General features: G+C 44.2%; 1 protein-coding gene across 1 annotated transcript; it reads left to right on the forward strand.

Moving 5' to 3' along the window:
- Nucleotides 1-467: 467 nt before the first annotated feature.
- On the forward strand, nucleotides 468-15,285 carry SH2D1A (SH2 domain containing 1A). Its single transcript, XM_052673657.1, has 4 exons — nucleotides 468-747; nucleotides 11,084-11,147; nucleotides 13,075-13,210; nucleotides 13,470-15,285. The coding sequence occupies exons 1-4, from the start codon at nucleotides 611-613 to the stop codon at nucleotides 13,505-13,507; spliced, it is 375 nt and encodes a 124-aa protein (XP_052529617.1). The 5' UTR covers nucleotides 468-610; the 3' UTR covers nucleotides 13,508-15,285.
- The last annotated feature ends 604 nt before the right edge of the window (nucleotides 15,286-15,889 follow it).

The raw sequence follows: 15,889 nt of genomic DNA on the forward strand, positions 1-15,889 counted from the left end.
GATGTGTGGGGCCTCCCTGCCTGCACTGCGGCCTGCCTGCCTCCAGCAGGAACAAGTGCTAGCAGTGATTAAGTACCACCGACCCACGGCTATGAAAACAACCCCTCAGAGGTAAATCAGCCTGGCGCCCGGGCTGTGGCTGGACACTCAAGCCTGCAGCTTGAGACCAGAAGTCTGGTGTGACCACAAGCCCAAGCTTGCTGCCTTCAGTTTCTCACTTCTCAGGATTTTGCAAAAACGGAGGTTTAAGAACTCCATCTACAATTAGCAGAGAATCCTCAGGATCCTACTTGCCCCCTTTTGTCAGCACTTCAGCTCATGCCAGGCACCATATCCTGTGTGGGCTGAGCAAGGACACCTGGGCAGGGTGGGCTGTGAGATGCCTGTGATGCTGTCACAGCCTGCGAAACAGGAAGACAAAAAGTGGCAAAGGAAAAAAACCCAGTGCTTGAACAAAAAGCAAAAGATGCAATGTTCGTTCTTCACTCTTCCCTCAGTGCTGCCTTGCCCTTTGCGGAGGCTGAGAAGTGTGAACACATCCTGTTTATCTCAGCAGCACCACCACCGTGCTGGGTTCAGTGGCAGCGGTGCAGACACAGCTGGCCCGGCCATGGAAGCGCTGCCCATCTACCACGGGGGCATCACTCGAGAGACTGGGGAGAAGCTGCTGCTGGCGGCGGGTGCTGATGGCAGCTACCTGCTGCGGGACAGCGAGAGCATCCCGGGGGTCTACTGCCTCTGTGTGCTGTGAGTACGGGTGGCGGAGGGCTGGTAGGGCTGCTGCAGATCCCAACTTGGGAATCTGCATGGTGGGGGAGTCCCGTGCAGTGAGGCTGAGCGCACTCTGAGCGCAGATGGGTGGGTGAGGGGCCATGGACAGCTCAGCTTTGTGCCTGCTGATTGCTGCTCCTCCAGCTCTCGCTGGAGAGGGCAGTGAAAGCATCGCCCCTGTGCGTTTTCACTTTGGGGTGCTCTTGGTCAGGGTGCATCCTATAATCCATCAGGCATGGATTAAACTACCTTTGAAGAATGAGGACTACTGATGGGTAACAGACTAATTGAAAACATTTCACATAAAGTGAATGGGGAAATATTCAAGGGGGTGACCTGCCAGAGAGGTATTAGTAGATATTGCCCTGGGAGAGATGGAAAACGATGAAGTCACAGGACCTCATTTTAATGAGCATCTTAGTTTCCCTACTTTTGGGAAAGGCAGAGGAATGAGATATCCTTCGAGAGACTATTGTACAGCCAAGTACCAATGCACTGTCAGAGCAAACATTTGCCCATGCAGATGGTTGTATCTCTCTTCAGTAGAAGAAAAGCAAGAGAAAACAGTGCTAGGACTGGAAAGAAAATAGCTAACAGTGAGCAAAGAGAGGGCAAAAAAAAAACAGCGGAGGAAGAATTGTTAGTCAGGTTTTCCCCAGAGGTCTTGAATACATTTCCAACAATACGCAATTAAGCTCCAAGTGAGCATTATTATTCTCCTGTTGCAGACCAGTAAATGGAGAAATGCAAGGAGGTAATAGGCAATCCACAAATATACCACCTCATAGCAGAACGTCTTCATGGCAGAAGATATATTCTGTCTTCTCTTCATGAAATCAGAAGATGAGCCAAGACAGGCACTTCTGCTAACAAATACAGCCCTTAACAGCTAGAAGAATGTGAAATAAGAAAATGGAGTAGAAGTAGCAAGGGGTAAGGAGTGCTATGATTCCTGCGACGGCAACAGGCAATAAAAGCAGAATCTTTTTAAAATAGCCATCAGAGAAAGTGATGATATACCTCCTTAACACTCAGAAGTCAGTCAGTGCAGATGGAACACCAAGGCGTTAGAGAAAGGGTCAAGCAGAACATTACAATGCTGCATAAAATAGGGAATTTTTTTTATTAGTCTAAATCAGGCTGTGAGTACATAACGTGGTCTTCTACCTGCATGCAATCAGTTGGGGTTTTTTGCCATGTTAATGACACATCTTCAAGAAGAAATTTCGTGAATTAAATATATAAAATGAAATATATAAAACGAGATATATAAAACAAAAATAGGAAGAACAGAAAGGATTGCTAGCTATAAAGCTCTGCAAGCTTTGGGGAAAGAGCAACAAGACCCACCTAACTGTATCTGGAAATTATGGGCCTCTCAAGTCTTCTTATCATGTCACCTTCAAACACATATATGCTATGCAAAGGGAAAAAAGAAAAAAATTGCTGATGAATTTTATGCGGGTTTCTTGTAGAATAGAAATCATGAACATTTTTTCTTTTATTACAGTCCTCAATGTATGAGGGAAATTTCCAATAGCATCTTGGATAAGTTCTGAGAAAAAAAATAAATGAAAAAATGTTGTGGTGAAAATGACCATACAAAGATGGTAAGGTAGCTGAAAAGTGGTAGAGTTAAAGCTTGGATCTAAGGCTTCCTAATATTTCAGCTCAGATAAAAAACATATTACACAATAACTTTGAGGACAGTTATCATAAAGGCATCAAGGAGTAGCCTCTCACTGGAGGTAGCAGTGACAGGTTAGATAAATGTGTGCCATAAACTACAGAGGCGCCTTAATAGGCAAATTTACTGAAGCTAAAGGTAAAATGTCTCTTCAGAAGAGAGAAACTAGAGAAGAAGGCAGGGAAACCATTAGAGGTGTAGATATATATTCAACAGATGATGCCAAGATGATGCCTGGCTTTGCAAAAATAAACCCATCAGTCCAAACCGCCTCCATTCAAGTCCAAACAGCACGCACAGAGATGGAACAGGTGATGAGAGTGTATGTGTACAAGAGCTTGGTAAAATCCAAGGAGGAATCACACAGCTCCCGTGTTCACAGTTTATCAAAAGGAAAACAAGAGTCAGGAAAGTGGCTGCCCTGCCCACCCTGATGCTGGTGAGTCCTGCAATTGCCTCCGCCTTTCTGTGGCTCAAGCAATGCCTCCTTTCTTGGAGAAACATTGTAAGTTGATGGTGGCACCCTGCTCTCTGCACTCCCCAAAAGCCTCAACGTAATTTGGCAGTCTTTGAGCACGCATAATAAGGGCAGTGGCGTTCACAGCCAGGTTCATTCACCTTTTGCTTTTTCAATTAAAAAGTGGAGCCCTGACCTTTAAAAGGGAGAAGAGTCAAAGATTCACGAATCCCTTGCGCCTGACACTGATTTTACAGGGCAATCATAAAAGAGACAGGTGGTAGCATAAAACCTGACCTATAGAGATGGGTAGCTGTGTCAGGCATGCCCCTGTTGTCAGAGCATTTGTCTAGAAAACTCTGCTTTTTCTCTGTTTCTCCTGATATATTCTCTGTCTCCCTGGAATGCTGCTTTCTGCCAGCCCAAGTCACAACGCACACGCAGCATGCCTGCCAGTCTGCAAAGAAGGAGCAGATTTTGGTGTGGCTGTGGCAAAGCGCAAAGAACCCACTTTCAGAAATATTTTATGACCACAGTTACACTTTGCACAGAGGGGTAGAAGGGTTTTGCTTTGGACCAGGGTCACCTGGGGCTCCCGCAAACAAAAATGCTGCCTGCAGTCTTTGGCGAGGTTTTCTATTTCAGATGATCTTCATGGTACCTCATGATCTTTGTGGTACCAATGCCATCATTACATTGATAACACGTACTTTAAGGCCATCCTTTGTTCCTGTTTGACAGTGGCAACAGAGGAATACACTCATTGCCTGGAAATTTGTTAGGGTTGCATTGAACAGGGAGAAGACTTTTATCGCTCATGAAAACTGGAATAGAAGAAATATATATGCTTTAAAAAAATGTACACATTTTCTCTGTAAATGTGCGCTATGTGCAGTGCTCTGAGGTGTTGCTGTCAATGCCTGGCTGTTCCAGAGAGCTTTCTTTACTGATACGGCTTCCTCGCCGCTCGATATTCCATCTGATGTTTTTAGCACTGTCAGAAATCCTCCGTGCACATTGCTCCTAATGAAGTCGATGGGGGACACAGGACTCAATAAGGGAGGCCAGCTTGGGATGAAGCCTCTTCAATGGCGCATGAAAAACACATGGAGTGAACTCCTGAGAGTGCCAAAAGCAATGCTTTCCTTTACAGCTATATGACAGCGTGTGCAGAAACAAGCAGTTCGTGCCTGAAATGGCACAGAGAAAGCAGTTTGTAGTTTGGGCCTTAACATTCATATACTTGGCGTGTTAGTAGCTGTTTCAGACCTTCAAATATTTCTCGGTGAATGTTCAGCTAAACATGACATACTTGTCAAATCCTATGTTCAGATCATTTGTTTGGAGTCAGCCCTTCATGTGCTGTGTTGCATTCAATTTGCAGACAATAGTCAAAAGCCAGAATAGAATACTGTTTAGAGGACTTGAAGCAGCAGCAATGGCACTGAGGATAGGCTGTGATATCTGTGCTATCAGACTTTTACACACACTGTTATTTCTGTCACCATAACCACCGTGCAATGTGTGGAAACTTCCTGATGAAGCAGATCTATCAGGTGTGCAGTATGAAGGTGTGAGGTGGGATCACGAGTCATTTCAGCTCAGCATTTCCTTTGTTTCCCATGTTTGACAGAAGTTACAGAATAATTGCATTCATTATAACGCTGCACATAATAAGCATCATCCTTTGGAACAAAAGCTTCTCTCTGTGGGGGAGCTCCTCAACTCAAAGTTGATGTTGTACATATCATGCTCTATTTTCAGCTTTGAAAAAATCTTTTGCAGCAGAGCAGAGGTATTTCAGCTCCCTGCTGAATCTTTGCTAAGGAACAACTTGTCCCATGGCCTTCAGCTATTCCAGTGCATTTTCATGGAAAGATTTTAGGTCAGCAGCCTGAATGATGGCTAGTCACCGTGCTAGGCAGGCTGCACACAACAGAATGAGTGCAGTTGGTAGATAACAAAATCTAGATCAGCTCTACTTGATTTTCCAGACCTGAGCTTTGAAGATTTAGTTCAAGCAGTGATTTCAGCTCCAGGGATTTTATGGTCAGAACTGTGCCTCCCTGCTCGGAGAGAAATGGGAAATCTAATTATGAGCTACAATGCATCACTCCCAAGCAGTCCTACAAATGTTTCAAAGGTATATGAAACTATGAGATTTTACCTTTGTGATGTGCTGTTCTGTAGGACATCATCATTCACAAAGCTTTGCTACTGCCCCACTGGAGAATAAGTTCCTGCCTTTTCTTGTCTCAGATTGAAATCAATTCTTATTCTATTTCCAAATGTCAATAATTTCCCATTTGAGGCACTCCTTTCGGCTCTGCTATCCTGTAGCAGACCACCACAATCACACCTGCACGCTGTCCCTGCAGGTGAACCAGCTCTTCTGCTGGTCATCAGCAGTGCTCAAATGGCGATGCTGACAATCTTTCACAGCAGATTACTTGCATATAGACTCACCGGCATTTCAGAAGCTTTGACATTCCTTTTTTCAGGCTTTTGCTCATTTTAGAAAAGAAAATCGTGAGAATGCCTTTGCTTATAATGCTGCAGTGTTATGGTAGATCTACACATTACAGATTTGGTAGCACGAGTAAATACAGCAACAAGCACTGGTAGGGAATCAGTGATAGAAGTGTAAACTCAGATGGGCGTGTATGGAGTGCTACTGTGAGCTTGGTTGAGCTTTTCAGACCATGTAAACACTGATTTAAACTATTTTGCGCACTCTTGCTGACAGGGAGCTTGTATCTTGCATATCATCTCAATGCAAACGCTATTTCTTCAGCTTGGGTTAGCTGATGGGTGGTAATTGCTAAGCTGCTGTACCTTGATTGTGTGCCTGAAACCTAAACAAGGCAGGAACCAGGCAAGCTGCTTGTCAGCCAGAAAATATACATTCCAAGACAGAATGAGGAGATATAAGCTTAAGCAGAATTTTCTCCTACATTAACTAACAAGACTCTTTGGCCTTTCCGTGCTTAATAAACCAAGTAGCAATATAACAATTAAAAGAGGAAAAAGAAAGCTGTTTAAGAGGGTGTCTGGATCTGTCTATCTCTTGGCAGCTATCTCTACAACAGCAGCAGGGATGAGGAGTGGGGGTCCCTCACGAGCAAATGCTCTGGCAGTGGTCTCCCACAGCAGCATCCACTACCACCACCGTGGGCCCACTGGGGTCACCCTCTGGGGTGCTGCCTGGGGCTGGTGCCCAAGCAGATGTGTGGGAGCCACCAGGCTCCTCTGGATGAGGTGGAAGAAGCTGTCACCAGACCCCCTCAGTCTCTTGCATACTGTGTGTCCTCCAACCCCTGCTCTGCATACAGAAGTAGTGATTCCCCCATGGGCTCTCTTGTACTCATCTCCATAGTGTTGTGTGTGGTTTAACACTACCTCAGTTTGTGAGATGAAGAGCTTGCTAACTCTGTTTCACACTTGAGAAACTGTGACACAGGATGCTCAGGGATGCAGCACCCTTTGGCTTTGGCTTCCCAAGGAGAGTGGGACAGGAAAGCTCTTTGAGAATACTCAGCATTACTATCCTGTACAGCCTGCTGACTGCTTGAATTGCTGCAGGCTCTTTCATTGTTTTTTTCCATTGCTTCCTAGCTGTTCACTTTCTCTGGATGATTTTTTCAGCCCTCCCCACCTCCAGCTCTTTGTAAGGCCCTCAGCTGAAGCCCTCAGGCTTCATTTCCCTGTTCCCCTTCCTGGTTCGGCCCAGCTCTAGCCCAGCACTTTGATTCTCACAGCTGTGCCATTGCCCAGCTTATGAAGCAGCCTCCTTTTTTCTCTCATGGCATTTCTTGACATTTCCCATACTTCAAAAAAGATTGAGACAAACACCCAAGAAAAAAATTTCAACCTGAAGTGCAGAGATGTGGTGAACATACAAGAAACCAAGCATGGTCAACGTGCAGTGCTGCAGGCCACTGCTTGACAGCCGCAGCTCGTTCCTAAGCAATATCATAAAGAGAAATTCTCAAGGAAGATCAGGATGCAAGTACACCAGGTGAGAGGAGTTGATTAGTATGTTGCAAAGACATCCAAATAAAAGTTATGTGAGGAGGAAGAAATTGATGTCATTTGTTGCTGACCCGTCTTTCCCTCATCTCTCCATCTTTCTCCCTTTATATTTGCTCCATTTTGGACCCAGAAATGAATACAAATTAGTTTAATAAAATTTCCCAACTGAGACACAAAACATTTGGAAATGATTTTAAAATACACCATGCAGCTGAAATGTCATGGTTAATTTTAAGCTGCAGCATGCAGCTGATATCCTCCGGCTATTTCAGCAGTGCAGAAGATTGTAATTATTCACCTGCTAGAGCAAATGAAGCTTTAACAAGCCTGATCGCAGTTGAAAAGGAGGAGTGGAGAGGATGGGGAGACAGATGCTGTCTCGGTATGTCATCTGTGAATGATGCCTTTGTAGCTCTTTGGGAGGAATTAGCCAGCTATAAAGAAAAAAGCTATAATACAAAATGGACCGTTCTCTGTAACAGCAACTTTTTTACATTTCCCTTTGACAAAGTTTTCCCAGTTAACTTACTGCAGCATGGTCGTGATAGTACAGTTCCCAGCTGGTATAACGCATCTATTTTTATGGAGAATTAAAAAAAAAAAAAAAAGTGAAATGAAATGAAATTAAAAAAATATTATCAGTGGTGACCAAACTACTGTTTCTCAAGTGCTACCTAGTATTGTCTTTACAGCAATGGATGTATTCTACTTTTGATTTTTACCTTTGATCAAGAGTCTGTGGGGCCACTGTTCATCTTGCTGTTGATTCAGGATCACTCCCATCTCTGGGAGCTTCCTGGGTGTGAATGAGGAGCTTTGTGACTGTGAGCAGGGCTGGGGCCAGTCCTTGAGCCAGGAGAAGGGGCAGGGAGCCTTGTGCTGGGTCTGTCCCAGGTGCAAAGAAATGTTCCTCTCCCAAGAAGTGCTGGGAAGGCAGTGTCACTGTGAGTGCTCTCCCAAGCCCTTCTCTCAGTGACGTGACCATCTCCTGATGATTCTCTCCAGCATGTAGATGAGAACAGGGCCCTGAGCACAGGTTTGGGTGGGTCTGGTATGCCTCAAGGTGTGCCAGTATGAGAGGCCCCAGATGACGGTGCTGTGCCTGTGCTGTCCTGTCTCTGCTATTTGCCTGCAGTTTACATGGCCACACTATATAAAGAACCAATGTGTCACACTGGGAGCTTTTTTATCTGCCATAAATCAAGAAAAATACAGACAACTGAGCTGTCTCCTAATGGTGGCTGGGGATTTTCTCATCTCCTTGTACTAATGCTCCAGTAAATGTATTTTTCCTCTTGCTTTTGCCTGATGTTTTGTAATCTGCAGTTTTAGAGGCAACATTCTGCTCAACCACAAGTTTAATTTTTTTGTTTAATTTTTAAGAGAAACAGCTTGATCTTCTTTCGTCCCACACTGATCTCAGTAAATATTAGGTACTTTGAATCACAGAAACCCTTCTCACCGAGGCAGTGCCCATGTAGCACTGAAAAGAGCTTGACACGTCAAAATGATGTCGCTTGCTTGCTTATGCATGGAAGTTAGAAAGCACTTTGAAGTGGCAATGAAGCAAGTTCCTGCTACTTAACAGAAAGTTTTGATAAGATCATATTTGTTAGCAGAATACTTACCAGAAGAGCTGTAATCCACTGTTCTGTGGAAACAAAGATCCTGACAGAGAGCAGCTGGTCTCTCCTTAACAAATCCGTCCTCACTCCTTGCACGTTTCCTTGGAAGGAGCTGGGTGGTGGGTGCTGGGCTTGGGCCTTCGACCCCCTGCTGGGTGCCTTTCTTTCCTGACGTCTTCAGAGCCAACAGCAGGTGATAACACCGTGTTTCTCAACTTAAGCACCAGGAACCCCTTCATGTCTTGCTGTCTCTCCTCACCTGAGAAAAATTTAGATTTGCCAGATGATTTGAAGAGCTCCCACTTGTGATAGGAATGTCAGATTCTCCCCATGCTCGGGGCAGGGATCAGCACTCCAAAGTCCCAAATTCTTGTTGCTTTTTCTGTGTCTCATTATCTGAACTACCCTTTATATTTTCTCTAGACTTGAGTGAGTGATTTTATAGCTGAAATTCTTTTTATACGAGATAGATGTCTGTAGCATACCTCACCCTGTTTTGGTCGTTGACATTACTTAAGCTGACCTTTATTTACCAGTGTCTTAGTAAACCCACCTAGCAGAGTGCTAGGAGCCACCAGACATTTCAGAGCAGCACCCCAGTCTTTAAGTCATGCAATCTCTCAGGAAGAGAAAGAGCCATGTCTGGAAAAATCAGACTCTAACGAAACTGAAGCAGCTGGAATGCTTCAGCAGAACAAAGAACAGACACTGGTAACATGCACAGAGTGTTATCAAATGCAGGAGGCAAGAAAGAAAGTCTAGATTTTTACTAACTGATCCTGTTAGAGGCAAAAAAAAAATTGTGGAGATGGTTAGATGCCTTCAAAGAGAGAGGACAAAACATCAAGATGCCCCTGGTGTCACTGTGGGCTGTAAAGTCCTGACTTCAGTAACCATACACTGACTGGCAATCTATGTGCACAGATGCAGGGAAGCCCCTTGTTATTTCCAGGAGTAAGACTGGAGTGAGCATCATGACATAGTGAAGACATAGGCACAGCTTGTGGAGGTTTTAATAAAGGACATAATAGTGCAAGATAGTCTAAGGGCACTGATGGCACTGAATTCCCTCAATGTGAACATATACAGTGGCTCATAAAGACGTGCTTCTGAAGAACCAGGCTTGAGCCAGGCTCAAGCAGCAGTGGCTGGGGTTCCATGGGACAGACAGAGCAGCCATGCTCTCCTTCCATGGCCTTCCTTCCTGCTGCAGGCACAGCAGGCTTTGCACACCTCGGGCCCCCTGATGGCTGCAGCAGTGGAGGTTGTGGTGGGATGGCGGGGCTGTGTTCTGCTCCTGGTGTCCCACTGTGGTGCTGGGAGCTTGGTGCCCTCATTCCTGGCAGGAGGCAACAGTTTTGTGTCTCTGGGAGGTGAGGAGTGGTGAGGAGAGCTCACAAATCGTGTCAGGGATTTTTGCCCCAACTTCAAAGGGTTACAGCAGTGTGACAACTGCTAACAGCTTCCTGTGCAGGTAAATTCTATCTGAGCCTGCTTTGCAGAGGTTGCTCTAATGACTTGCTAACAAGGATTCATCCAGGAGCCATGACATGGAGCGTAAGTAATTGCAATCATACGGTGCCTGTGTCATTGACGCTTTCTGCTATTCTGTAATAACTACTATAATACTGTGTATAATTGGAAAGAAATGTAGTGTATTTTTGCTTTCTGAAGAACTGATGCTGATAGAGTGAATGGCCTCTAAAATCCTGCTGGGTATTCATGTATATCTCTGTAGTGTAATATATGGTCTTCTTATCTGACACTGCCTAAATTAATGTTGAACCCGTGGAACTACTGTGAGTTCTCTCTGCTTCTGAGTTAGATTTCTGGATATTTACCATGTAAATCATTCGCTGCATTGGGCTCTCAAGAGAAGCAGGACAGACTCTGCACATCAGAACACCCTGTGCTGTTAGTGGATGGCTCCTTCTTCTCGAGGGACTCAAATTAGATTCAAAAAGAAGAAAGATTTCATGCTCTTTCACATTCGGTGTTTGAGAATTAAGACTGTACTCACGAAGCAATAGGTAATTTATCTGGATTTTGTGGTTCTAGCTTTCCAAACAAGTTGCAATCACATTAATTTCTTCTGGGAACATCTGCATTTAAATAAATCATAAAGCAGGAGGTTTATATGCCAATATTTCACTTTTCATTTATACTTTTTTTTCCCACCAGGGAAAATATTCTTGGTGTTTGTCAGTAAAAGAAGGTCAAGAAAAATTAAAAATAAAAGTGCTGAAGCAGGAATCAAAGCATTGTCACTTAACCTGGAATAACAGAACATTGCCAGACCAGATCTAAGTCAGACCAGTCCCTCATCCAAAAAAACCCCGTACGTTAAAGACTGCCTCTGGTCTGAGTTCCAGTTTTTTATTGACCTTGAATGTTTATGGGTGGATTATTGTTAAGGAGGGGTTAGCAGATGAGCCGACTCCCCTGTAACAGAGTGAAACCTGGCAGTAGAAATGAGGAATAAATAGCTGTTGGCTTTTTTTCCCTTCACAGGCACCAGGGTTACGTTTATACCTACAGGGTATCCAAGACAGAATCTGGGTCCTGGAGTGCTGAGGTGTGTGCTTCTCTTTTCTGAAAACTTCGGTATCCTGTTTGGTGTTGGTATCGATTTAATGAAATGTATTCAAATTATTCATGCTTCTGCAAAGTCTGATTTTCATTGAAGGTAATCGATGTTGAGCGAACCCATCACAAAGATGTCTTGGTGCCACTTCTGACAATCTTGAACTCATAAATTAATTCCCTGTTACATTTCAGCTGTTGCATAATGCATTAGTGCATTACTTTGCATCATTTTCAATGGCAAAAAAATATTATGTTTTTATAATTTGACAAGCACAATCAGTATTCAATTCCTTTCTATCTCACATGCCATTAACACTAGAATATTTAAGGAAATACTTTTCAATGCACAGTGTTTTAAACTCAGTTTCTCTTCAGAAACTTGTTACAAAGTGTATTTTCACTTGGTTGATAAGAAACCAGTAATTCAGGCATAGCGTAACACTATTTGCAATACAGATGACAATTTAGATTGATGGAATCTAAATGATAACCTCAGTTTCTTTTATGAAGATCTTGTTCTTTGGATGTAATCTCCATATTGCTTTGTAATTGTATTTCTGTTTGCACATTAAGCCTGATTTACAGACACTAAATAATTGCTAGGCAGGCGTAATTTCTTGGTTACTGTGCTAGCAGAAGTGGTTGCAATGCTCTGGAAAACAGGAGTCGTGGTGCTGCTTGGAATCAGGTCAAGAGATAAAACATGCACATTGCTGCAGCTCAGTAATTATCTGCCTCAGCCCTGAGAGCGGTGCTGAGGAAGAACTCACAACTTACTGCACAAGGGACACCCTGAGGATTTGTGCTGCCTGGCGAGTGGGTCTGGAGCAGTGCTGGAACCCGTGGGGCATCTACCTGTCAAGGGAGCTTCAAGGGAGGCCGCAGCATGCTTTGGCCCTGATAACAGCAGTATCTGCAGTGCTCAGAGCTGAATGGGCCTCCTGCTCCTCCATGGTATCCATTGGATTCCTGTGCACGGGTTTTTCCTGGTTGCGTTTAGGCAAACTTCATCTGTGTTTCACAGAGCAGGCGTTCTGAGGGCTCAAGAATCTCAGTGAAACCTCTGTAGAGGAAGTGCTAGTTATGACTCTAACTATTTCTTTATGCAACAGTAAACCTTAGTGCAAGCAGAGTCAAGACCATGCTGGACTCTACTGCTAAGAACAGGAGTCTCTGTTTTGCCCTCTTTCTTGTCCCCATGGGATGTGCCTTCAGAGCTGATGCTGGAGATTTCCCGTCTCTGCTTTCTGCTCTGGGATGTGGTGTGTGAGCAACCCCAGATCACATCCATCCTTCAGGAACAATGCAGGGAAATGAAAACAGTGCCAGTCAAATCCCTCTTAATGGAAACCTCTGGCATATAGCAGTGGAGGCGGGATTTAGTGCAGCATTTGCAAAGATGCTAACATAAAAAGATTGAAAAAATCCCATTTTTTATCAACTAGGTAATGTCTGACTGCTTCCTTTGCACCAGAAGATGGGTGGGAATGCTCAGTGAACACATTGAAAAGCAGTGAAGGCTTAAAGGCTTGCAATTGGGCAGTGTCTGTGCCTGAGATTAATGGTGTGAGGTGAAAGGTCAGTGCCAGGCAGCTCTCACAGTCATCTTACTGGCGTTTCCCAGGGGGACTGCAGACTGCCTTGACTTGGGATCATAAATAGCAAAAGACCACTTGAGAATGTGCTCAGCAAGAACCACGGGCTCTGAGTTTCATTTGCTGAGGCGGTGTTGGAATCATACTTGGATGGGAGGAGAGCAGGAATGGCTCATAGCTTGTTGTCGGCTGGCACCTGGAGGGGCTGAGGTTGAAGGGCTGGCTCCATCCCAACGCATGGCTGCTTTTCTGAGGACAAGAGCTCATCACCAGGGCACTGACTGCCTCGCCTCCCCTCACCTCTCACCTTTGGGTTCACAGACGGCACCCGGGGTTCACCGGCGGCTCTTCCGGAAAATGCACAACCTCATTTCAGCCTTTCAGAAACCCGACCAGGGCATTGTTACACCCCTGAAGCATCCGGTCATCAACCATGCGAAAGCCAGGTGTTCTCCAGGTACCCATGGGGTGCAGGCAGCCTCAGCTGTGAGGGGCAGGGCCCTCCATGGGGGTGGTGATCTTGAGCCTAAATGAGCCAAAAATATGACCCATTAGGGACTTCAACCTGATGAGAAAATCCATTTAAATACGTATATTCCTGAGTAATACATCAGAGGTAGATGGTTGCCTTCCCCTCTGCTGTGGCTCTGGTAGGAGTGGGTCATCTGATCTGTTCTTTTTCACCCTTCTGTAATTCTGTGATTATTTTTCTCTAGGTAGAAATGACGGTCGTGACTACCTGCAGCCATCATGAAGACGTTTCCCCGTGGAATAACCCTAGCTCCCAGTAGTGCCTTCGGTCCTGCTCTAGAACAGCACAAGCTATGATAGTTAGTACAACTCTGTGAGTTTTCTTGTAACATTTGCTGAAATGTGTTTCATAGTATTTCTAGCTCAAAGTTTTAGGTTTCAGAATGTTTTTTTTTTAAATTTTAATTTTATTTTTTTTTGTAAGAGGTAAGAGAAAAGCATCAACAACTAAATGGTGTCAAATCTTTTTTTTTCTTTTTTGCAGTCCTAAGTGCAAAATATTTTCTAATCTCAAGACTAGTCACTCTATTTTACATAAACTGACTTTCAGCTCTTCTATGCTTTCTTCTGATAGGCATTTATGGGCAAGACCCCTTTTGTAGGCTTAGGAAAATTGCTTATATCGAGTGTCCTTTCCTTGAACACAGACTTGGTGTCTGTGTGACTGTCGTACAGTTCCAAAAGGTATTCCAGACATGGCCTCAGGAGAATTCCCACTAGCTGATTTCCCATCATATCAGGCTCTCTGCAATCCAACAGAACCACTCAGTGCTGTCTCCACGTACAAAATTTATAATTTGCACAAAGAATTGAAAGCTCAAGTAACGTTCTGAATAAATGAGAACAATCACTAGTGGAGAACCTCATACTTTTTATTTTTCCAATATTTTCTCTACTTGAAAAAATCACCACCACGTGTAAATAAAAAAAATATATATATATGTATATGTATTTACACAATATTTACTTTTATTTCATTGTCATATGTTTTAGTAAGTTGCTTCTGGGCTCCTGTAGGAGAGGCTTACATCTGGAGGACTTGTTGCCTTGCAGGGTTAGCACTGTCTCCAGTGCTGGAGCACTTGACTGCTTAACTTGGTGAGCTGCCCGGGTTGGCCGGCAGTGGGGAACACTTCCCTACAGACTCGATGTGCTGGAGCCCTCTTGGTTTGTGTTGTGTTACTTTTCCCCAGCAGATATGGGCCTATCACAAAAGCACTCCCTTCAAAGGACACAGCTAATGTTGATTGCAATTGGGTGAGCATGGCCAGAAGGGCAAGGGAGGTGATCCTACTCTGCCCTGGTGAGGCCACATCTGGAATGCCGTGTCCAGTTCTCCTCGGTTCTAAAAAGACAGCATCTCCTAGAAGGAGTCCAGCAGAGGGCCTGAAAGGTAGTGAAGGGCCGGAAGCATCTCTCGTATGAGGAAAAGCTGAGAGATCTGGGGCCGTTCAGCCTGGGGAAAAGACAACTGAGGGGGGTCTTATTAATGTTTGCAAATATGTGAAGGGAGGTGGGAGGCAAATGGATGAAGACAGGCTCTTCTTGATGATGTATAGCAACAGGACAAGGAATAATGGCCTAGAACTTGAACATGGGAAGAAACATGCGGAAGAACTTCTTTATGGCAAGGGTGACAGAACACTGGAACTGGTAGCCCAGAGAGGTGGAGGACTCTCCTTCTATGGAGGAGGTTGTATTGCTTAAATGTCTAATACTTGAATGTTTCATGCCTATACTTCCAACTTCTTAGGCACAGCTTGGAAAGCTGGAAATTTCTGAGAAGATGTAGAGAGCTTTTCCAAAACCACCAGGCTGCAGGCTTGGGAGATCAGGACAGATCAAATCCCACCAGATGGGGGCAAGCTGTGAACTAGGGGTATGGGGAAAGGCAGGGCTGCAGCCATGTTTGTAGCACCAGGCTACACTGGGGGGCATCACCCAACCATTCTACCAAGCAGGCAGACAGACTTTTGTAATCCATTTAGCTGTTTTGTCCCAGATTCTGGCTTCTTGTCGCTTCACTGAAAAGGAAACAGTGAAGAGTTAAAAGGGCAGCAAGAAAGGGCACTCAGCAAGGTTCAGCCACTTGAAGCAGCATTTTAGTTTGGATTTGATAAGGCTGCAAGTTTTATCTTTTATTTTATTCCTATAAGTGGCCATGTGTGTATGAACGAAAATGAGAGAGAGAGAGAAAGTGCAGCAATAAAACATTCATCATGAAGCACAAAATGCTCCTTGTAAACCCTCAATGGGAGTAAATGCAATAAATAAACAGCTGTGTGATAGCAGGAAGCGGTGGACAATGCTGTTGCAAATTTGTGACGATTGCTGTTCATTACTCAATGTCTGTCTAAATTAAGGCCACATTTCACATGTAGTGAAATGTCCTGCTTCCCCTCCCCTCCACTTTGCATCATATTTTACTCTCTGTATGTTTTGCTCCATGTCTCCCTGCTACTTATGATTGGTTGAAGCAAGGGTCTTGTATTCATACAGTGCCATACAGTGAAAGATTCAGCATGATTTACTCTTTAATAAAATATTTAAAAGCTTTTTTTTTTTTATTTAATTTAAAATACTGTTAGATAATTCAGCAAACGTC

This window comes from Tympanuchus pallidicinctus, unplaced genomic scaffold (genome assembly GCF_026119805.1).
Source record: "Tympanuchus pallidicinctus isolate F22 unplaced genomic scaffold, pur_lepc_1.0 scaffold13, whole genome shotgun sequence".
NCBI lineage: Eukaryota > Metazoa > Chordata > Aves > Galliformes > Phasianidae > Tympanuchus > Tympanuchus pallidicinctus.

Bases quoted from the DNA above. Each gene is read 5' to 3' on its own strand.
- SH2D1A (XM_052673657.1), top strand. From the start codon at position 611: ATGGAAGCGCTGCCCATCTACCACGGGGGCATCACTCGAGAGACTGGG. The intron at 748-11,083 runs GTGAGTACGGGT...TTCCCTTCACAG, and splicing joins GTCTACTGCCTCTGTGTGCT to GCACCAGGGTTACGTTTATA. The intron at 13,211-13,469 runs GTACCCATGGGG...ATTTTTCTCTAG, and splicing joins GAAAGCCAGGTGTTCTCCAG to GTAGAAATGACGGTCGTGAC.